The 24669-nt window shown below is 38.6% G+C and overlaps 1 protein-coding gene across 1 annotated transcript; it reads right to left on the bottom strand.

Moving 5' to 3' along the window:
* Positions 1-11055: 11055 nt before the first annotated feature.
* On the bottom strand, positions 11056-18583 carry LOC139713632 (monocarboxylate transporter 10-like). The gene is made up of 4 exons (XM_071625340.1): positions 17909-18583; positions 17225-17365; positions 15572-15797; positions 11056-15206 (listed from the first exon to the last, which is right to left on the bottom strand). Exons 1-4 carry the CDS (start codon positions 18551-18553, stop codon positions 14473-14475), a joined length of 1746 nt encoding a protein of 581 aa, XP_071481441.1. The 5' UTR covers positions 18554-18583; the 3' UTR covers positions 11056-14472.
* Between the last annotated feature and the right edge of the window lie 6086 nt (positions 18584-24669).

Here is a 24669-nt window from a genome sequence, read left to right as displayed (position 1 = left end):
GCATATACGCCTATGCTTGCGATTGGTCTAACTGCATGGAAACAGGTAAAACTTTTAAAAATCCAAAACAATCTCATTCTATGTTTGCTTTTAATGAAACCATTCAGATTGTCAGATTTATGGAAACCAACTTGATCATAGTCTTGGAATTGCACTTTTAAAGGCAAATGAACTTCGGCTCAAAATGAACACTCAAATGGTGGTATGCTTCACCATGGGAATTTAATATTTTGTACTTCCTCTTGAAAGAAGGCAGTCAGGAACCAGGGAGGTGGTTTTTTTTTCTTAATCCTTTTAATACTCAGCCCCCCCGCCCCCCCCCCTCGCCCCCACCATCACACCCTCTCCACACAAATACACAGACAAACGTATAAACCCAGTTTACTGCGAACTGCCAAGGTCAAGACGATAATGTCTTGGTCTTTATAGAGACATCGTTTGCAAAATCTGAAGGCGGAGGAGGTGAATCATCATTCGTGCATTTTCTTTACCTCTCAACATCTTACATTTCATGTTAATTTCGTGAGTGAGGGAGGCGGCGGAATATGGTAGCTGTCAAGTGAATTGAAACATAAAAATGCGATAATTTCTAACTCATCTCATTCCATGAGCAGGTTTTCCTGCTGGCAGGCTGGAGAGAACACAGTGTCCCACAGTGTGTTCACACTGTGTCACATAGTCGACTATGTGAAAATTCTCGAATTTAACAGTGTGAAGATTATTTCACACTGTGATGTGGATGTTGACAGGGTATTCACATGATGATATCCTGGTTCACACTGTGAATTGAATTCAACAGTGTGAAGAGATTTCACACTGTATTCACAATGTGTTCACACTGTGTTCACACTGTGTTTCACATTGTGGGACACTGTGTTCATTCCAGCAGGGTATATACACATATACGACAGTTATAAACACTATAAATGCCATAATAAGGCAATATTGTCAATAATATTGTCAAAATATTTTCTCTTGAGTCAGATGCGGCAGCCTATAGCTAAAGGGGCAGTGAAACAAATATTAGCTTACTTGGCTAGTTCGCAAAACCGTATTAAAGACGGCAGCAAGTTGAATAATTTCTCGACTACTTTGTAAACAAAAATCATCCTTTCTTGACTAATCATCTAGACCATATTGGCATTCATTTTGTTGTATTGTATCATATCGTATTGTATTGTATTGTATTGTATCATATCATCGTATCATATTGTATTTTATTGTATTGTATTGCAATGTATTGGATTGTATTATTATTTGTTTCATTCCTATAGAGCCGACACTCAGTGAGACAATTTGTGTTTATATTTTGAAATGAGACTTCTTTTCAGCCACATTGTACGGGAATCTAAGTTCACTTTGTAGAGGTGGTTTCGATTGCTTCATTGTTGCGGGACTGCGTCGTGCAACCACATCTACTGTAGTGATTGTTCCATGAATGACTTTCTGGATGATCGATATGTTTATCACTTTTTTGTCGTTGTTTCAAACAATATCTTATTTCGATTCAATCATCCATCCTTGATTACATTGAACATTCGGTTGTTGTTTGCTGGCTGCGTGACATTTCAAACATATTACAAAATATGACAAAATAATTCTTGGGCCTGTCATTGCGCCAAATTTGTAATCACTATACGCCACAAGAACAATTTACAGCAATTGCATTCATATACTCATCCCCGCAATAATTATTAGAAAATGAAATTAATTATTGATAATGAGTCTCTAAAACCTACATTACATTATACACAGTGCGTATCCAAAAAAAAAAGTAATCCAACCGTGGAGGGCTACTATTTCATAATTGTCAGCTATGGACAGCACAATGTTAATGTGAGGAAAAGAAGAACTCTTCTTCTTTCCATTGGTACCTAATTATGTTGACAAATGCTATGCGTGACTGAGCACATAAACTTTAAAGATAACAATGACAAATTGCACTTTTTCCAAGTTATTGTGAAGGAACAATGCATGTTTCATGGCGTGGATGAGATCTGTCAATGAAAGTGTCCAAATGGGCCAGCCTGTACAAATGCAGGTTTGTATTTAGGGTTTATGTTTAGAGTTTCTCCTTACATTTTGTGGTCCATAACCTTGAATTGACATGGCCACCTGTCCGATAATTATATCATGGTCACTCCCACCATTGCCCACAGAGGCCAACCCACACAGTCCATTTTTCTCTGTTTATATTCAACACATAGCTCGCAGCGACAAACCATGTCTTGAAGAAGAGAGAAAAATGGGTAATGGTTTAGCCTTTATGGGAAGCACCATGTTATTGACAACGTGACCATTTTGAAGATTATGAACCATAAAAATTTAGAAGAAACTCTAAACTCGAACGTGCAGTCGTGCAGGCTGGGCTGACGATTTGACCACTTTCATTGACAGATCTCATTCATGCAGTGAGACATATACGTTGTTCCTTCACAAAAACACGCAAACTTGGAAAAGATGCAATTAGTCATTGTTGTCTTTAAAAATCATGTGATCAGTCATGCATGACGTTTGTCAACATAAATAAATATCAATGGAAAGAGGAAGAGTTTCCCTTTCTCCACAAGCAACATTGGGCTCTCCGTAGCTTACGACTATAAAATAGTAGCCCTCCAAATTTGGATTACCTTTTTTTTATACGCACTGTATAGATGTGTGTGTGTGTGTGTGTGTGTGTGTGTGTGTGTGTGTGTGTGTGAGTGTGTCTGTGTGTCTGTGTGCAATATACGTTACAAAAATATGATACCTATTAACTGCATTTATAAACGGTTACTGATAAGGGGTCAACAAAAAGCCTATATGTACACACATGCAAAAGCCATACAAAATGTACATAATCCATACCTATATAGAATATAGAACCCCTCCGTCGCTCACCTGAATCACCTAGCTCATGAATCAACATTCCCACTCTAGCCACACCCCATGCAGGCATAGGCCCTACCCCATTCAAGCACAGACACAAGCACATAAGCCCATACACGCACACACACACACACAAACACACACACACTCACAAACACAGAGCCTTTTGACCAATCACGAATCAACCACACAACAATCATGCAAAAAAATTGTAGCTGTAGGTGTAGATGTGGAGTAAGGATCATCGTATCGCTCGGAGAAAACCAAACGATATACGAGACCAAAAATCACAAGATGCCTACTTATATATCAATAACTATGGTTGCATAGTTTATGGTATATTAGTTTGGACACAAAGGCAGATCGAAAGTATAATTAAGTACATTTAACAAAGAAAATAATATGCCAAACTAGACAATACGTATTCATCGCCAGTGGCAGAAGAGTTTTAAAGAGCTTTTCATCACAAGAGTACAATAGCCTACTTGAGCCATTGACAGTGATTGAGTTTTACATACGATAAGACAGGCACGTACGTGGCGTCAGCAACATGTACATGTATGTATATACATGTAGGCCTACGTGTTGCTGACGCCTCGTATGGTTTGAATTACTCTGTTCCTTGTTAATTGTTTATTAATGTCTTTTTTATAGATTAATTATATATTTGTTTGGTGTATTTTCGTTTTTCATCTTGTGAAATATAATACAAGCATTGTAACGAACATGCAGCGAGCTATATGCACAACATGCACAAAATGGTAAAAACAATACGATTACGAGACAAGCACTCATATAAGATTTTTTAAAAGATAGATGACAATGGTTGAGAATAAGAAAGACAAGAAACAGTGTGCCTGGTTTTTAGGTAGAGCACTTATGTCAAAAATTTCATTTCAATAGACAAGAAATAAAAATGTACGAAATACGAAAGAAACTGTAAAAATACAAACTTTACCAGTAAACGCTGATCTACAGCAATTTGCTAAGCAGAATAGGAGGGAGCATGAATCAAAATATTCATACCACCAACAATTTTCGTTCATAATGTGCTATTGTAGGAATATAATACCGACTGTAGAACAATGACCAAAATGATTCTGATAATGCTGTCAAGATTAATTATTGGGTTACAGTTGTTATTCCGAGGGTTCGTTATTCCTAAGGCTGGTATAATTCCGAATCTGAAATACGGCTCGATATTACGAAGGTTCGTTATTCCAAAGGGTCGTCAATCCGATAATGAACCAAGGTATAGTGAGCACTGTTTTGTTTTCATTGTTGGATTAACGAACCTTCGGAATGACGAACATTTGGTCAGATGACAGACGGCTGGTCAATTGTAATGATAACAATGAAGATTATTACTATAAATCCTGTCACATCTGACAGCTTTTTAACCTTTTTTAAAGCATCTTAAACACAATCTGTTTTCCCCCCTCTCTTTTTGCACCTGAGTACCTTCATGACGCGGAATTCCAGAGAGACTTTATCAGAAATATTATGATTATGCAGCTCAGACTTTCCAAAATGAAAGCAACCGCAAACTACTTATTTCTATTTTGTTTGGTTTTACATAATTATAGCGAACTTGTTTCTCAAAATCAAAAACTAATATGAAGTCGTAATTCTGTGTTTTGTTCAGCATACTACTACGTGATTATATACAGAATTTATCAAATATCAGAAATAGATAATGAAGATTTTTCATTTGTTGTTCCTCGTTTGACTTATAAGAAGTAAAAAAAAAAAATGACGAAAAACCCACATTGAATGTCATACAGTGCACTCCAGTTATAACGAACTCGGTTATAACAAAATTCCGGTTACAACGACGGAAAAATTCAGACCGCAACATTGTCCACTCTACGTTTTCTATTGCTTATTTGTTCGTTATAAAGGTATAACAAAAGAAAACTGCCGGTCCCGAGGACTTCGTTATAACGGGAGTCCACTGTATAGGCCACCCCTATCCCTCAATCTTCGATGACACTCCAGTATTCTTAAAGAAATGGGAAAGTCAAGTTGAAAGTCTGGCATACTGTTATATTTCTTTGTTATTCATTCGTGACGTGACAATTCCTCCGAAAATCTGGCATCATATTCCTCTCTTCAGACTTCTCTTCTCTGAATCCGTCCCACTGTCTTCAGTCCCACTGCCAGTCTTTCGTGTTGGTCTCCTCCAGTCCTTGCAACTTCCATTCCGAGCTCGCCATGTCGTCCGAAACCCAAGAGCATAACTCACGGAGCACGCACAGACCATTGAGGTGGGAAAGAGGTGACCACTTCCCTCCATTACGTGACGGTCTCCTCTCGCTTTCAAGTTTATTAGCCCATTAATTACGGTAACGGTCATTAAATGAGGCAGAATGACTGCATGTCCTATCGATTACCATGACTCTTACCTTTCTGTCTTGGAATGTAATACACTGTACATCAGTTTCTATAGGCGCCACGCTCCTAATTCAACTCGCGCATTGCCTACATGGAAGGCAGTAATGTTATTATTTCCCCCTAAAAAAACAAAAATCATTTAAAATCAGTCAAGTGGAAAATTGCCACCTTCGGTGGTGTTTGACATTGCTTGAGGATAGGAGCTTCTGCAGGCTATGAAGAAGTTGAATGAATCAGGGGTTTTGTGTTTTTATGAATTTTTATTGATATATTATGAGGTAATTTGCTATTTCTATTGTTTTTGAGAGTGACTGGATGACTAGTCTCGTATGGGGGCTCTTAACTTTTTTAGAGCTGTAAAATATCCCAAAATATGTTGTTTGCTTGAAAGCGGAGAATATTTCCCTTCATCTGCTTCAATTAAAAAAAAAAAAAAATCTATGACTCGATTGATCTTTTATGATATATGAAATATGCTGCATTTAACACAGGTTTCTATGGGAGCCCGGAAAAGGAGCGTGAGGCCTTTATATCCATTACTGTATATACAGTAAGGGGTCAAGTACCCTATTTCCAACGGGCATATTAAAATGTGCCTCTTCATAAAATAGTATTTACACACTATGACGTAACTCTTCATGACGTGGACTGTACAGATCAAACGAAGAAGAAAGATTTTAGAAAAAGAAGAACATTAAAGTAGTCCATGTATAATATCGCTTTGGGGCACAAAATGGTATGCATATAGAAAGACAATGTGTGATTTTCTTCAATATGAGCACAGATTTTTTTTTTAAAGAGAGATATGTTGAATTCAGAAGAAAAAGGGGGATGGCATACTGGTTGGAGGTATGTCTTTCAGGGTAGGAAGTACTCCAACTCAGCCCTATGCTAATTGTTTATATTGTGTATTATATCCTGCCTCTGTTTATACATAAAAGCCCACGGTATGTTGTATGGTATATTTTGCATCATGTAAGCCCTCCGCACAACATACGAGACTCACGATGAATACGACTGACAGACTTTGGATCTGAAATAAACAAGCGTGTTCATTCTGAGGCTATTGTGATTAATTTCGGATCCAAAGTCTATTAAAATCGTAAGGTCGTGAGTCGTATAGTGTGCGGCGGGCTTAAGATGCCTGAAAACTCTATAAACGCTATAAACGTCATACAGGAACATAAATGATGACACTCGGTCAGGCGGTAAGTGGGTCACCTAACTACACATGACCTTGACCGTCGCTTTCCGTCGGAAGTACCAGTAAGATCCAACAGACATTCAACGGTCACTGCTCTGACCTACTATGTGGATCTGCTGTTGTTGTTACTATCGTTGTTTATATATCATAGGTTCATCACTTGCAGCCGGGGTATTGAATTGACAGCTGATATTAGGTGCATGCGTGTGGTAGTACAGTAAAAAGTATAATAATATATATTAATACGTAATGAGTATACGGACGCCACCACACGCGTACATAACTATACACATACATACTGTATCCGTACCTATTATACACATAAGTTTATACATTCCTCAGAGATTCTCTGCTTTTATTGCTTGAGCTGTATAGTTTAGAAATAAGAGATATCATAGATGTAAAGTTAGAATTTATGAAAATAGAGCCTGTAGGTGAAACTAAGTTCAAGAACACGAGTTGTTGTGGTCGCGGAAATAAGAGGACTGCTCTGCCCTCGATAATTCTTTGGCCGTTTCCATAGTCGAAATAACAATACACACTACAACTGAAACTCGTCTGGACGGAAATGACATCTTAGCTCCTTCCGTGAAGAAAATGGTATATCGAATCTCCTGATACCGTGTAAGAAAGGAGAAATTGGTTACATTAATGACTCTTTAACCCCATATTACATTCCTTAATGGCGCTGAACAAGCCAATTTCTATAAGTATTTTCATCATTTCCTCATTTCATCATCGAATACAGGTGCGTGATTGCATCATTCGCATAAAATACGGGCTCGATGAAAGCAGTAGAAACGGATTTATGTCATTCTTTGTCATATTTTCAGCATTTGCTGTACAGAAACCCTTTGGAGTATGCATCACATAGTCCCAAGAAACAAAAAATAATTTTCATTTCTCGTTACTAAACTAGGACACATAACAATCCACTGTTTTAAACAAGCAATTATTCCTCTGCATATTTTCACATAATATAACATTGTAATCGATATTATTCATGTACATGTAGTATTTTTAACAAAGAACAGAAATGAATCTGAGCAATTGAATTGGTTTTTAAGATTAGAAAAGGTCAAAGCTATCTTAAAGTTCTGGAGAATGAGAAATTTAACCTTGTATGGTAAAGTGGTAATTATCAAATCATTGATAATTTCACAATTTGTGTATGCAGCTTCAGTATTACCATTTCCAGAGAAGTTTATTATGGAATTGAATGAATTGACTTATATTTTTCTTTGGAATTCTAAGAGAGAAAAGGTGAAACGATCTATTTTACTAAATCCTATTGAAAAGTCGGTTTGAATGTTTGATTTACATGCTCGATTTCAATCGTTGTATTTGTCGTGGTTTGCAAATTATCAAAATTGTCATCCAGACTCGCCATGGAAGTTTATGTTCAAATTTTGGGAAGAGAAAATCGGTCCAAGTCCACTGATAATGAAAACAAACTGTTAATGTAAAGATATGTTACCACTATGCAAGAAGCATAGACTACCTCGTTTCTACACTCATTGTTTACTTTCGTGGTGCGAATTAAGATATACTGATTTTCTTCATGTGAACAACATACTAGATGAAGTATGGTGGTATAACAGTAATGTATGTTTAATGGAAAAACTTTGTTTTTCGAAGAATGGCACAAGAAAGGTATCTTGACACTTAAAGGAGACCTCCGGATGATTTTCAGATTTTTACATTTGAACAACTATAAATTGGTTATACTGAGGACAGAGTTTCAGAATTTGTGATTATTGGGATGAAGAGTAAGAATATTTTCAAAATTTAGAACAAATCGCAATGAACAAGGATGATGACATGGCAGAGTCACCATAAGAATGCATGAGTTGGGGCTCAAGGAAGCAGGACAAAAGAAGAAGCCATGCATAGATTATACACAGGTAAACTCGCAAGCAAGCTGTATTGTAATGGAATTACACTGCTACATTTCTGAAATATGTGAACCTCCTATGTCATCATCCTTGTTCAGTGTAATTTGTTTAAGATTTTTCAAAGTATTGTTTCTCTGCTCAAGAACCACAATAAATTCCACAAATCTATACATGGAGTTGTCGATTTATGTACTACATGATGGTAAATTATGAAAATCGCCTGGAATGTCCCTTTAATGATGTAGTTGAAAATGGATGTTTTAAATCTCGTGAGTCAATTTGTTGTGCTCTCAATTCTGATAATTTATTAGTGGACTTTAAGTATTCGAAACTTAAAAAGGCAATTCCAAAGATATGGGTAGAACGTATATCAGAAGTAGATAAATGTGAAAACGCTCGCAATGATTGTGGTATTGATTTATATGCAATAAAGGACAATGATTATATCAGATTATCTAGAACAACATCGAAACAATTTCATAATTTGTTATGTGAGAGTAAGAAAAGTGAGCTAACTATACTGCTATATTGGAAAGACAGATTTGATTTGAGTACTGATTTTTATTGGAATACTGTTTTGAAACAAAAATTTCGAAAACTAAGGAACAACAGAGTTAGGCAATGCTACTTCAAGACATTACATCGTATTTTACCTTATAGATATAGCCTTTTCAAATGGAAAATTGTAAGTGACAATTTGTCTACATTTTGTTCTGAAACAGAAACCTTTAGTCATGTTCTCCTGGAGTGTCCTAAAGTGTCTATGTTTTGGAAAAAGATCACTGAGTTTATTCAGTTTTTAAATTAAACAATTTTACTGAACGAGAAATTATTGATTATTGGAGTGTAATCAAAGAGTCCAAATGTAACAAATATAAATAAAATATTGATATATGCGCAGTATGCAATTTATAAACAATACATGATGCATCTATTTCAAGGGCATTCATACAATAGCGATTATGGATTAGTTTTAGAAATGAAATACTGTCAGATGATGTTTCCGAGATTTTATCAAACATGATGAAATCATTTACTTAGTAACCAATGAAGAATCTGTATTTTTTTAGTATGTGCCCATTCATAGTTTAAAACAAGAAATCGCTCGATGTAAAGCTTTGGAAATGAATGAATAAGTACCTCTGTAGAGGGAAAAAAATCATATACATGTATACAGACATACGCATGCATGTTATAGTTAACGTCATTTAGATAATGTAGAGGAATTGCTTGTTAAAAAACGAGTAATTGTTTTTGCAATACAAAAAGCAATCTGGAAAACAAATGTAAATAAGCCATGCAATTAAGCAAGCTGAAAACTAATTAGATGTGGTTGATTAGGATGAATCCCGCTATAAAATACATCTTATTTATCGGCTGGACACGCTTTCTTTCAAAATAAGATGGTGGGACTACAATGTGCTTTGTTTACGTCAATTAAGAATATACGTGTCTTTTTTTGAGTGTTTAAACTATATTCTATCTTTCAGGCCCATTGAAAGGAGTTTGAGCATAAACACTCCTCGTAAATTTCTCGGCTGGAATGAAATAAGTTGGTCTATTCTAATAGATACGAAAAACGAAAGACACAGAATCTTTCACGCATTTTGTTCGACCGATTAATTCATTTCTTTTTTCAAGACGCGCGTCTATTTTATTTTCAACGCGTACAATGTATATGCAGAATAGATACAGAGGGTATTTGTTTGATATTTTTTTTCTGAAAAAAAAAATGCTTTCAGCCAATTAGATGTAAGGATTTCAGTAACTTATAACAGTTTGTCAGGGGAAAAAAAGTGTGAGACCTATTATTCCAGGTTTGACCTAACGTTCAAACTGTCTCTACGCGCTCTTATGATGGCAGCATAGCAGTTCAAACAATACCGACCGATTGACTGAAAAGAATATAATGGCTACACTTTGTCCGACCTTTCTCTATCTCTCTTTCATTTGATAAGACTCTGTCATATACAATGTATGTATGCATGTATATATATAAATATATATATATATATGTATATATATATATATACATATATATATATATATATATATATACATACATAATTATACATATATACATATACATATGAATATATATATATATATATATATATATAATATTCATCTTGGAATTTTCCACGTGTTGGACTTCGAATGTTATAATGTGTATACATTAAACTGACGAAGGCCCGAGGCGGTTTGAAAATTTTGTGAATAAAAACCTTCTTGTTGGATCTACAGATGCCGTATGTGTGTATATATATATATATACATCAAATAGGTAATATTCTAAAATCTATAATTGAAGATATACCATAATTTCTATTAATTTATGTGTTTTTATCAGCTTTAATCGCGAATAAATGTAGTTATGTCGAAATGACAAGAATGGAGTTAACTGGTTTTGCTATCAAACTCTTCATATGTATAATTATGTGTATGAATAATATGTATGCATTACAGCGACGTCTACTGGTGTCCCTTTAAATGTGTTGTCTATACTGTATTATAAAACAGGGCAATTGTCAACTCGCCATTCTCTCTGCATAGATTACGGATATTTATGCACAATCCGAGCTGCAACCTGTATCGTTAGGTACATTCTGAAGAGGGGAGGAACAGTCAATCAGATCGAAAAATACAGTACGTTCCACACAAAAATCAAACAGGAAAACTAACTGAATGCTTTCTCGACTGAATCTTTATTGCACATCGTAATGTAGCATCATTACTACCATTAGAATATGAGAAAACCATTATTTGTAAACAACTGAATCGATACAGTATGAAACAAGCCACGTGTGTGTGAGTCGGAGGAGGGAAAGTAATGATACAAATATATCTTTCATTCAACATATTTCTTGACAGTAACATTGCTTCTTGTACGCATATCATACAATATAATCAACTAAGTGCCCTCCACTTTGCGATCACACATACAAGCTAAATGATTATAGTTTTCATCTTTTCAGGAAGGCAATAAGCGATGTTGCTCATCTGGAAGACTGATTATCTATTTTAAGAAAGAGAGCACAATCTTTAAGTTAAGGTGTTATTTGTATAACATTGGTTGACGGCCAGGCCGCTATACATTACGTTATACATGTAGTATTATAGTGAAGTACTGAGGATTACGGAAGAGTAGGCAATCGGATGTTTTTAATTATACAGAATATGACCACACACATTCCTTGAGTTGCGTAACTGCTGCAGCATTTTAAGTCATTCAATCCTGATACCAGTCGTGCAGCCTGAGCGACACACCGTGCTCCCAATACAGACATGTCACCAAAACGGTAACACCTTTTAATAAAAAAAAAATACCCCATATAATCGTTATCTAATCAAATCAATCCCAACAAAGGTACATCTTCCCTCTTCTTCACAAATTTCTCGCTGCTATTCAAGGCACAGTGCGACAAAAGAGAACATAATTCAAAATGAGAGAGTTGTCTATCAAGAGCTTGTAAATCTCATTACACTGTTATGAAATAATGTTGCTGGTGTTATTTGCTGTCGTCGTATTGTGTTAGCTTTTCCAAGTGAGCAGTTATTTACAATGTAACTTAGGCTGATGGTGTTGTCAATTCCAGGCAGTATCTTCAGTATTAACACTCCTCTTTTGAGTTTAATGTCATAACAGCATACCCTGCAAATCCACCGTAGGCCCTGTTGACATTCGCAGTGGAACCTCGTTATAAAGATGTCGGACATGACAATACCGTCTTATAACAAGGCAATTTTGCATGAAGTCCTGGCTCTTGATGACTATTTGTTTTTATACCCTGATATTCAAAAAAACCTGGTACAAGAAGGTAATATTCATGGTCTTTTAGGTCCTGATCGTTACAACGAGATTCCTCTGTAGGTATATGTAAAGAGGGACACTATCGGGAAAGCATCTCGTTCAAGAATGAACGCACTAGGCAGGATTCGAATCCCAAGCCTTCAGTTCACACATTCAGAGCGGAGCCCTGTCCACTGTGTCATTGAACTCAACGAAGTAAATTTTCTTGACCCCTTTTTTACCACCGTTACCTGAACTCTTGGTTTTTAATGCATGGTATACACCGACGTCCTGAAAGTGATGTGTTACGAAAAATTCACACGACAGGGACCTACGTAAATTTCGTGTGCCTTTGGACATTTCAGTCTCGGACACGGACACCAAGTCAGTGCTTATTTAAATGATTATGCTTGACAACAGTCCCATGATTTTGCGAAAACACCGCTGAACATGCCTCACTCTCTCTCTGGAAAAGGTTCTCCTAGATATAATTGTATGTCAACCATACCTTGCATTGTTTCAATAAATTAATCATATGGTAACGGTTTTCCATCATTAAAAAAAAAACAACCACAACAAAGTAAAAAGCAAAACAACACACTCACAAACACATTATATGTAAAGTCTCGACAAGAAGTAAGTGTGTCACGGCCAGAGATTATTAACATAATATGCTGAACTATTTTTTTTTCCTGGGATCGGGAGGCAACTTTTAGAATCCAATGAAAAGGATAGAAAATGCTTACTTCAGGGACGCATTTACCACTGTCGAAGCACTATCTCAACGTTGTGGAGAAAGCTAAAAAGGAAAGAGGATATTTTCTTACTCACTTTGAGAGAATATTGGCTACTGACCAGACGTAATCTGCACACTGATTTCCACACAGTATATAATGAAAACGGGAAAAGTCAGTCCCATACATACCACTTCTGTGTTTTCGTGATGCATCTTTTCATTACAACTTTGACTTTTCGTGTTATTATTGAATAAGGTAGATAAAGTCTCTGTTTCTGTGTTAAATTTGCAAGGCTTTGCATATTTCATTCTAATTCTAGACATATTCAATGAATTGAATAAGCTCTATCTAATCTTTCTCAAGTAGGCTTAAGATATGGGGTGAAATTCGGTGTTGCCATTTTGAAGATGGCAAAATGATAATATCTGCAACAAATTTCCCTTCAGGACTTGCAGGTTGAAGTTATAGAGACAAGTGTGACCTCAACGGTGTGAAGGGCGTGGTGTGTGTATTTAAATGGAGGGAATTTCGTTCAAATTCACATAATCTCTTCCGGACCTTGTCTACTCCTATAATGCACGGAATGCATACGGACATACAATGTACCGCATAATTCTATTCATAGTGTGAACATAACGTAAAAAAAGAATCGCCAGGACTACTTAGACACCATTCTTCAATGAATAGGCCATACCACCAAGGAGAAAGAAAAAGAAATTACGAGTTGTTTCGACATTTATTTTGACTCAGGCTAATACACCGCCTATTAAAGGCACATGCTGCAATATCAAAAATAAGCCACTTCGTAGTTCCGCTTTTGCGCATGAGCAGAAAAGGGGTCACATGCAGGTTCTCGAAATCAGAGATAAATAAATGTGATGAATTGAGATAAATATTTGGGATGTAACGGTTTTCATGTAATCATTACAAATAGCGCTTGCCAACACATCCACCTGCAGCAACAAAGTGCTTATTAAAGCCCAGCATTTGGCAATAAAGATAAAAGGACTCTGTGTTCATGCATCCATTGCAAAACAGTATATAGATGGATGCTTCCCACTGGTCATCTGCTGATTTACGCAAGTTCATTCTTTGTTTGAACATGAATTCCATACATTGCTACATCGGGCAAGCCTATACATTGACGCTTTGAAAATGAGTGAAGTGCCTAACCTACTGAGAAAAAAAGAGAGGTTATTCTCCAAAATGTACATATGAGTTAATTACGAAATGGTCTTATTGTAGTTTGCATATAAATTTCTCATGAAATGCATAATAAGTGGTATTTCGCATAATTCATTGTGACTTTTCAAGTACGCTAAGATAAACGGGAATACAGATTCCCAACGTAAAAAGAATAATAATCTTGGTAAACATTAATTTTTGTATAATTTACATTCTCTCTATTGTACGCACCTTGTCGTTAAAAGGAATGGTAAAAGGCACTTTGTCATGAAAGGCGTCCACACACATAAACATTGCATACATGTGTCAATGCATTTCCTCCTAGAGGACTTAAAGTCAGACAATTTGTGGTTACATGCATCCAGGGGATAGTCACCAGTAATAGCTGGGAGTGTTCATCTACACGGTCGTTTCTTGACTATACCGTATGTGTAGCGCCGTCAAACCCTCGTCAGGGCGCGCGTCCGAACTGTGAATGAAACCGTTCATCTCATACACTTGCGTCTTGCCCGTCTGGCTGCCGTGACCATTCAAATGGTTGCTGTGATTACGATTGCGCTGGGCGTACGGAGATGCGCTACCCTCGTGCCCGTACGCGCCCTTTCCACCGATTTCCCCGTTGGTGATGTTGTTGTTTTCTGCTGGATGCACTCCGTTGGAGCGACGATGGTGGGGTTTGATGCTGATGTCATGTGGTAAATCCGTCTGCATGATGATACGCGCGTCGATCTCAGACCCCATTCGATCGCGTCTGTAGCTCCGCCTCCTTCCATGCCCATCTTGGAGGGCGGAGACTTCGTCCCCGCGCAAATCCCTCCCCCTGTCTTCCACCCGCCCACCTCTCAGCCCGCCTTTCTCCATCCCATTGCTGTCGCTGCCCTTCTCGTAAGACGCGCTTCCGTTCGTCTGCGCCTCCTTCGCAGCCATGGCTGGGGTTATTTCGCGGGGAACCATGAGGGCATGCATCTCAGCATCGTCTCTCGTATCCTCCTTCTCGCAGTCATTCTCGTCCTGGTTCACGTTCTCTCTCTGGTTGGGCCGGATGAGAAAGAGGATGCAGGCCGCCACGATCGGAGGAACACCGGAACAGATGAAGGCGATGTCATAGGAGTTCATCACATCATAAATGATACCTTAAAGATACAAACCAAGAAAAGAAGAACAGGGTTAATTTCGATCGCCGACGTTTATTTTTAGATTTACAACTGACCTTTACTTTTATGGTTTCTACACACAAAGAAGAAGAAATGGAGCTAGAGAAAGGAGAAAAAAAACCAATATCACACCACTTTAATATGTCATACAAGAGAAAAAGACGAAAGCATGAAAACAAAAGTCAACACTAAAAAGCGGAAGGGGGAAACGAGATTTACTATGTTGCAATTTATGGAAATGAATTGGTGAAAAAGTCTGATATCATATCTTCATTGATGGGTACTATAAAAACAAAACTGATAGGGTGGGATGGAATATGCGCTAGGCGATAGGGGGCGCTCACCTGCTATGGGAGGCCCGATCATCATGGGCATGGACATGAGGCCGAGAATGCAGCCGATGGCCTGGGACGCCCTCGCCGGCCCGACCAGGTTGAAGGCAATGGGGCCCATCATGGACACGAAGGCACCGTCAAAGATGCCCATGACGAGCACGAGTGCGCACAGGGCGATGAAGTTGCGCACCACGGGCATCAGGGTCGTGGACACGCCGATGATGAGGAAGGCGACCTGGAAAGATTCAATGAGGGAAAGGCAAAATAGTCCATTACAACAAAAATGAATGTTACTTTGTTGGCATTAACATTTTGTTTTCTTTAATCAGGCAAGATTTATCAAAGACCCGGTGGCGTGGGGGATTCATGGGTGTTCCGATTGAATCGTTCTTTATTCACTGCTCACCGGGGGTACATTCGAAAACCACGAATAGCGCCCGTCAGTCAGGTGTCAGCGAAGATGTATATCGATGAGTACGCTCATCGGTGACTCTCGACTCCAGTCGAGATTTTTCGGCTGTGTGTGTACTTACATAGAGATCAGTGATAAAGCTGTACACAATTTGTTACGTGGATTCTCGATTATAATATCAGAGCCGGGCCAGTCTTCTCACTCCATGGTATCCTCGGGTCTTTAAATTTCTCGTTTATATTACCCCTTTGAGTACAGGAGCCGAATATGGCATACATTCAGTAGATTGTAAAATCATCGCATTTTGCAGTCATGGGGTTAACAGGTGGTGAAAGTCTACCAGAAGTCTTGCTGTCATCTCAAAAATAATTTCTCTCTCCTTGTCCCTCTGAATCTGTCGACACTCATGACGTGATATCCATCAATCCACATTCAATATCCATCAATTTATGACTCATTCAAGCTTGCTCTATTGGTCTCTCGCCCCTCTCCCTCTCTCTATCAATCTTTCTGTCTCTCTCTGACTTTGATTTCATATTTTGTTTCTTTCAATTTTTCTGTCTTCCTGTATTATCTTTCTTTAACTTCGGAGCTAACTTGCGCTCTCTTAAAAATCTCTCTATGTATCCATATGTCTCTTCATTTATCCATCGATCAATCTATCTACTACCTACCGATCTATCTATCTCTCTACCTATCTATCTATCTATCTATCTATCTATCTATCTATCTATCCTATCTATATATCTACCTATGTATACTTGTCTGGCTGTCGATCTGTCTCTCTGCCTGCCTGTCTACCTGTCTGTCTGTCGATCCGTCTGTCTGTCTGTCTGTCATTCATGATCCGCCTCTCACCCAGACTGACCTGCTTGATGTAGATAAGGGCTGATCTTCTATCCATCTATCTGTCCATCTATCCTTCTATCTATCTATCTATCTATCTGTCTATCTATTTATCTATCTATCTCTATCTATCTATCCATCCATCCATCTATCTATCTATCTATCTATCTGTAAAATTTGTCTGACTGTCGATCTGCCTGTCTGCTCACCTGTCTGTCTGTCTGTCTATCTGTCTTTGATGGTCATTCCCTCATCACAAACCTACCTGCTGGATGTAGATAGGGTTGATCTTCTACCTATCTACCTCCCTATCTGTAAAATATATGTCTGACTGTCGATCTGTCTGTATATCTGTCTCTCTGTCTGTTTTTTTTTTCATGATCCTCCTCTCACCGCAGACCTACCTGCTGGATGTAGATGGGGTTGATCTTCGGGTGGTCGCTGAGGACACCAGACACCAGTCTTCCCAAGCCCGACGTCGCCCCTAGACACATGATGAGGACTTCCGCTCGAGCGTTGGGCAGTGTGTCGTTGACGTGTTTCACCTGCAGATGGCGGGAGCAAGTATACAATTTGAATATTGTCGCTCTGGAATCACTGTGGCATTGCGGTTGCATCGCTTTGGATTCTTAAAATCAAGATTCTTGATTCGAGATCGTACTTCAATCCCTGGACAGGATATTCTAACACACACCACATGTCCCACTTAACACGAGTGGATAACAATGATACTTATAGCAACAAGGCAACATTGCGATAATTCTGATAGATCAAATTGGCCATTGCAATTTTTACCATTTTCATATCATAATCATCACTATCATTGTTATTATTTACAAACATTAACATTACCATTATCACAAGCTTTGTAGCTTGAGTAGCATTCAATCATTATATAAAATTAATGTCATATCAGTTGTAAGTGATTGTTTAACCATCATTAGTCTACGCTTTTCCTGAATTCACATTCCTATTCAATATCCTGCAAAATATAAAGATGTTTTAATTAGAGTGATTTGAGGGGTTTTTATGTCTGTATCATTTTAGGTTTGGTACATCATACACATGCAACGCGTCCTGTTTCTCACCAGATGGAAAAATGGCACAAAGTATCCGAACATCCCGAGTGGCACTCCAATGGCCCATATTCTGTAATTCCGTTCTTTCCAGATGCTGGTGTCAATCACGCCCGAACACGGGTTGGAACACTTCTTCGTCGTCGAGCTCCTTCTCCTCCTTAGCTTCCCGCAGCAGCCGCCGCTGCCGTCACGTAGGTCGGTCTCGGCGCCGTCCTCGCCCCTGGCAACCGGCGTGTAGTCCTCCTTCAGGTCCAGCCGCTGCACGGCCTCGGGGCGAGGCCGGTAGGTCAGACCGCCGAGCAGCATGACAAAGATGATGGAGCTCTGGAGCCAGAGGCAGGGTCCCAGCCCGTAGCGGTCCAGTACTTCACGCATGGCGATGGGAAGGACGATGGTGAAGATGGCACTACCGAAGGTGACAAGGCCGTTGGCTATGCCCAGCCTCTTCTGGAAGTAGATACCGAGAATGTAGAGGGACGGCTGGTAGGCGATGGCGAAACCCAGACCCATGGCGAAACCGTACGTGACGTACATGTGTTCGATGCGCGTAGCGAACGAGCTGGCGAGGACGCCGGCCAGGGCCAAGGCGCCGCCGATGACGCCGGCGGGGCGGCAGCCTAGCTTGTCGGTGATGACGCTGGCGAACGGTGACATGAAGAAAGTGAGACCCGCGCAGACCGCTCCGATCCATGCTGCAAAGCAGAGAGAAGATATAATGGGAGAATTCCACGGTCAATTTGAAGTTATCAATTCATCATCGACAGCATTTTCTCTAATACCTATCTAATTTGATCGAGCAGTCAATATGACATAGCTTAAAGGGTTCAAGGAGACATCTTAAAGGGATGGTATAGTTTTGGTTGAGATAAGGGATTCAGATTTTCACCTTTCTGCGATATATTAGAAATCACTTATGAAATATTAGAGAGCATTCTTAGAGGAACTCAAAATTTATTTGATGAAAATTGGTTTTGAAAAGGCTGAGATATCCAAAGATAAAGAGGTCCTTATAAATTGTGGGATCCACCTTTTATTAGGACCGCTTTGTTTTACTTTGTTTTTGGATATCTCAGCCATTTGTGAGTGAGAATCACGGTAACGTGGAAAGACTCCTCCTTCCCGCATAAACATCAGAGTATTCTTGGGTATTAATATGTTAATGATTATCAATTGCATTGACTTCAATTTCCAGATGTCAAAAAGGGGAAAATCATCAACATCAAAATAAGTACCACATGTTACCCCACAGATAGATAACGCATGGACACACTTTTCGGGACTAATGTAAAAAAAAAAAGACATGTAAAAGATCAAATAAACTGACAAAGAGAAAAATCAAATTGTTGTTATTGTTGTTTTATAGAAAGAAAGAAGAGAGAGAAAAATGGGGCCCTATACAAATAATTTGCCCCAGACAGCATAAAACAGACATTATAAATCTTAGAAAAATATAAACAAGATTATCAAATATATATGTATGTACCAAGTCTCCACGAGGGAGCTCATATCGTCTCCACGAGGGAAAATCAAATTGTTGCGAGTTGGAAAGCTATTAAACTATAATCACGGCTTGGTCAAGGTACATTGTAATCACCTCTTGCGTTGTTCAATCAACATGAACAAGAAAATGTCATTGAGCGAAAGTCCTACGGGCAATTATCTCTATGAACACAAAGCAAAGTATTCAGGAAATTTGTTTTGCCGACCGTAACTACAAGGCTAGGCCAGCATTGGTCATGGTTAAGGCTTTCTCCCTCTGACGTCACAGGTTGTATCTGACAGTGTATATTATATGTTGATTATAAGCAGGCACTGTTCAACATTATCACGGCTCAGTTAAAACAATTTGTAATCATTCAGAGACTCCAACTCTCCAGTTTTCGACGGGAGATCTCCCGCCGAAAACCCATTTTTGCAAAATCTCCCGTTCTCCCGCTTGAGATTTAATTTCTCCCGCCCTGGCTCTGTGTCTCCCGTTGGAAAGGATTTCTTACTTATTGCTATTGTATGTTGAAAAAAATAAGCCTTAGATAGCACAAGAGAACATCTAGAACCCTAGGAACTTCGCGCTTCGCACACATCAACTTGGAGTCTCCCGTTTGCTAGGGGTTTCAGGCGGGAGAATCTCCAGATCAGAAGGTGCTTTGGGTTGGAGTCTCTGATCATTTACTGACAGAACTGGAATGTATGTTTAATGCATGTCAGATTTTATCAACGAGAAACAATGGTGTAATCGAATGTATTCAAGTTGTTTGCCTGAGGATTGCCCTAGACAGAATGTTATCCCACAAATGACGTATAAACAGCTTATTTTCCTTTCCTGTCCTTTATTCAATGTTGTTACCGCAAACCTCCCTTCCTCGTCTTCCTTTATAGCATCAGCGTCTTCTCTGCTCCTTAACCTAGTTGAATTGGCCTTACTTCTTGGAAGTGCATGTACGTGCATCATACTTCACCGGTTAGATGCACACATGGGGAATTAACTGACACGACGAGTAAAGGGCATGCGACACGCGAGTATTACAAGGCCAGGATACGCCACCAATTAATTCACGAGCAATTAGCGCAATCTGATTGACCGTCGTAAACAGGCAGCATGACCTCTCCAATGGAAATCGCGCCCTCTATATGGCATCCGGGTTTCTTCGGGTAAAAAAAAAATATGATTCCAGCCCTCTAGTCAACGGACGTGCCAACTCAAACCCTGCAAACTCAAGTCCTGCAGAATGTACTTACCTTTTTTCGGCTTCCCTCAATAATAATTCATTGAATTATTTTTGCCAGTTCAAGAAGAACTAATTCTGATATGTCTTATGTTATGCATCTGCTAATATTTTGCGAAGTTATTTCTTTTGTCCAATCACTGCGTATACTTATCAAAGAAAAGTAGGCAGGCCCTACATCATATCAAGTCAATTCAAGATCCTCATCCTCTTCATCAATACTGTGTGTCCGACCTCTTTTTAAATATTGATAAGGAGCACGAGTGGACGTGAGATCTACAATTAATGGAAAGAGCATAAGAAAAACAAGCGGGTATTCTGTTCGCTCGAGCCGTGACTTGTGCAGGGACAGAGCTTGTTGACAGGTAAACATATTATTGACCCTAGCTAGTCTCTACGGTTTCAGACGTTTATTATCAGGATATCATTAACACATGTCAAACGGAAGTAGCCCATGGAGCAATAACTCTGCGGTCGCGTGTAGGGCATAGGAAGCTCAAAGGTTTCTATTAATTCTGTCAACGCAGATAATAATTCAGTTTGTGACAAAAATACTTTTGTTTTCAAACATCACAACCGGGAACGTAGTATGGGTACAAAAAGCCCAGATAAAAGTGCAAGCCCCGAGGTTAATATAAACCCCTCACCGATGAACTGTCACTGGCCGTGCACTTGTCAGTGCAAACCCTGAACGGGGTTATAAACTCTAAATTGATGAGATCGCAATAACTCCCATTCATCATTATTACATCATTTTTTTTTTCTCTCTCTCTCTGTCGAGGCACGTCGCATTACGATGACCTGAAAATTATATCATTTTGTGTCCCTGTGTTCATATCTCCTTCACAAAGGCTAACCCTGGCAAAGTCAAAGTCGCTGCGTCGTACTTGCGCTATTCATAACTCAATGAAAACAATGGGGGAAAATAAGCAAACAAAACAAAAACCACCAACACCAACACCAGGAGATGTGAGCAGCTCATCAGCAGATGTTTAGACATTGAATGTCTCTAATACCAAACATAGAAAATGTCAATATTTATATTTCACTTCGAGAACATTACTGCCCAGAAATGCACCAGTGGCAGATAATTTTGATTGCAGCCAATGTTGGTCATATTTGACTCATCCCGAAATGGATTGTTTTGATATCGATATCATGATATTTTCTGGATGTTTCTCTGCATTTGTCGATATCTAAAGTGAGTTTGATTTCGAAAATCAAATGATTTTCGACCTACAAAAGAAGGCAAACTAAGAGCAACGGGTGCTAATCCAATGATGGTTTCAATATAGGCCTACAAAACTGTTTCTCCGGGAGATCAGCGAGAGAGGGAGGGAGAGAAAGGAGGGGGGATTACAAACGAAAACATCTGGGGAGCATTTCATGAAGCGTTTTGTCTGACAAATTTGTCTGACAAATTTGCTCTAAGCCAATCAGGGGGGGCATTTCATGAAGGAACTTGTCGGATAAAATATCTGACAAGTCAATTGTATCTGACAAGTTTTGAGAAATTCTTTAGTCTGATTGGCTGATTTCTCTGAACTTGTCGGATATAACTGACTTGTCGGATATTTTATCCGACAAGTTCCTTCATGAAACGCCCCCCTGACGCAATGACCCGAATTAACGAAGGTGGTACAATTGAAACCATGGTTTAAACCATGGACAATTTGTATGGAGCGCCAAGAAACGCAGTATCTGCAATATATAATACATAGCAGATACTGCGTTTTTCCTTGGGAGGGCAGTATTTCGTTACGAAATGATCATTTCGTCGACGAAATGACTGATTTCATAAAGAAATAGGCCATGCGACACTTGGCGCTCCATACAAATTGTCCATGGTTTAAACCATGGTTTCAATATTGTACCACCTTCGTGAATTCGGGTCAATGATTTCAGTAGCTTATGACAGCTTGTCAGAGAAAATACCGACAAAAACGTTCACGAAATCCCCCCCCCCCCATAACAATACTTGTATCACAAAAGTTAAAGTCAATATCTCATGTATGGTCGTTTACCTGGACATACTATTGTCTTGTTTCCGCGGCTGCGTATAAATCTGACAGTGTTGGAATGATAATGCTCTTCAGAAATAGTATATATCAGCTAATGGTGGAGTTTGACCTCATCGCAACGTCATAAAATCACACCAATCATATGTCGTCATGATTCCCCGAGCATGCGCATTAGCCGAAGTAGGAAAGGCATTGTATCAAGCCGCGCTAACACGACCGACTAATGTCATCGCATAATTTCCAGCAGTGAATGTCTACATCCAAGATTGAATATCATGCTTATAGCAGAAGGCATCATTTCTTATGCACACCCACACAAAAGTCAAGCAGACGAATGTAAATATTTCACCATAATTATTTCATCAAGTTGTGGGGGAATTGAACTTTCTCGATCTATTCAAATATCTTACAATGTTGTGCGAAATGTAGTGAAACAATGTTCATAATAAAGCCATTATTGCTTTTTATGACTTTGTGCACGTATGCGCGTCTGTCAGTATACATAATGAAAGCAAAGAAAATTCTTTGATATAAATGCTAAGTCATCGTGTCTCATTCGCTGTTATTATTTCTGTATACGTATCTATGCATTACAGTAATGTAAGTACCGATGCTGTTGATAATTGCCTACTTCACCAGTTGTGATCTTGCCGACTCATTCTAGTTTGGGGTGTATTATCTTGTAAGACCAGAGCATCAAGACACTCTGCAAATACTATATAGGCAGATCTATTGTTGCTGTACAAAGGAGTGCGTTTTGGCTTGCACATGCGAGAGTGTAATTCGAGTTTGGTCACGAGTGCTTATTTACCCATTTGCCAAACATACTACATAGAGCAGTGATTCGGATTACAACAACAACAGCATAAAAGAAGGAAAAATATGTAAAGTTCTACTCGTGAGTAATAGAATGAGGCCGACATCTCAAATGCATTGAAACTGAACACTGTGCTCTCTGGCTTGGGACTTTAAAAGAAAAAAAAAAGGAACGAAAATATAAAGAAATACGCCTCTTTACCTTGGCGTATCGCAATCTTGAAAGAACAAAAGACCAAAGTTGATAGCGAATGAATAATGTTCCCAAGATATATACTCTGGGAAAAGAACCTTGCTTGTAGACTTTCCTTCATTTCATTTCATTTTATTTTCCATTTCCAACAACAACAACAACAAATAATATGGATAATCATAGACATAATATGATTATCTGAATACAGGTTGTTTCAAATAATTATATCTGTATGTATATCTATAGTCTATCAATTATGTGATAAAGGTTGCAAAATTTAAACTAGGTCGTGAGGAATTCACTTACGTTGCATTAAACAGCAGCAGCATCAAAGGTTATGAAATATGCAAGAATTATGTACGAGGGTTGAGAAAATGTATTTTCAACCTAAATATGTCCATGGACATATCATATACACATTTCTACGACATCTTTCACACAACAAACACTCACGGCTTGGTTGGTCTACATGTTTTTGTGATTGCATTTTGTTGTGTGTTTATTCTAATTAACGACTACTGATTATTCAAAGATAAAGGTATTAATTCTATTTGGCGTTGATATAAGCAAAGAAAATGAGCAAAGAAGATTTTTCCACTAATAAATTATATTCATTTCTAGTCAGTTTTCTTCTGTTTGCGTTTATTTTGTTACCAAGTAGTACATCATCACAATGTATTTGATCTCTTTAATTGCTGCACTGAGCTACTTTTTCATATGTTTTGTCCATTCAACTCAAATTAGCTAATTGAGCTATGCTTTCTGCCTAAGGAGTACGAAGACTTCGCGGAAGACAGATTCTTTCTTTAAGATTCCGAGATGAAAACTCTGCAGACAATGGGGATGGGGTAGAAAAGTGATCATTTCCGACCAGGAAGTAAATCTGTTCCTGCAACCATGGCAACAATCATGTGATGAAATCTTTTGGTATTATGTTTCCTTCCTTTCATAAATTACTCCAGACTTAGTGTCAACGTGTATTGACGCATGCTAATGATGGGTGTGCAGTTTCAGTTT

The sequence above is a fragment of the Diadema antillarum genome, unplaced genomic scaffold, assembly GCF_040938485.1.
Source record: "Diadema antillarum isolate AM-2024a unplaced genomic scaffold, OU_Dant_1.0 seq00002018_RagTag, whole genome shotgun sequence".
Taxonomy (NCBI): domain Eukaryota; kingdom Metazoa; phylum Echinodermata; class Echinoidea; order Diadematoida; family Diadematidae; genus Diadema; species Diadema antillarum.
Note: the sequence above shows the minus strand (reverse complement) of the source record. Positions and strands in the feature narration are given on the sequence as shown.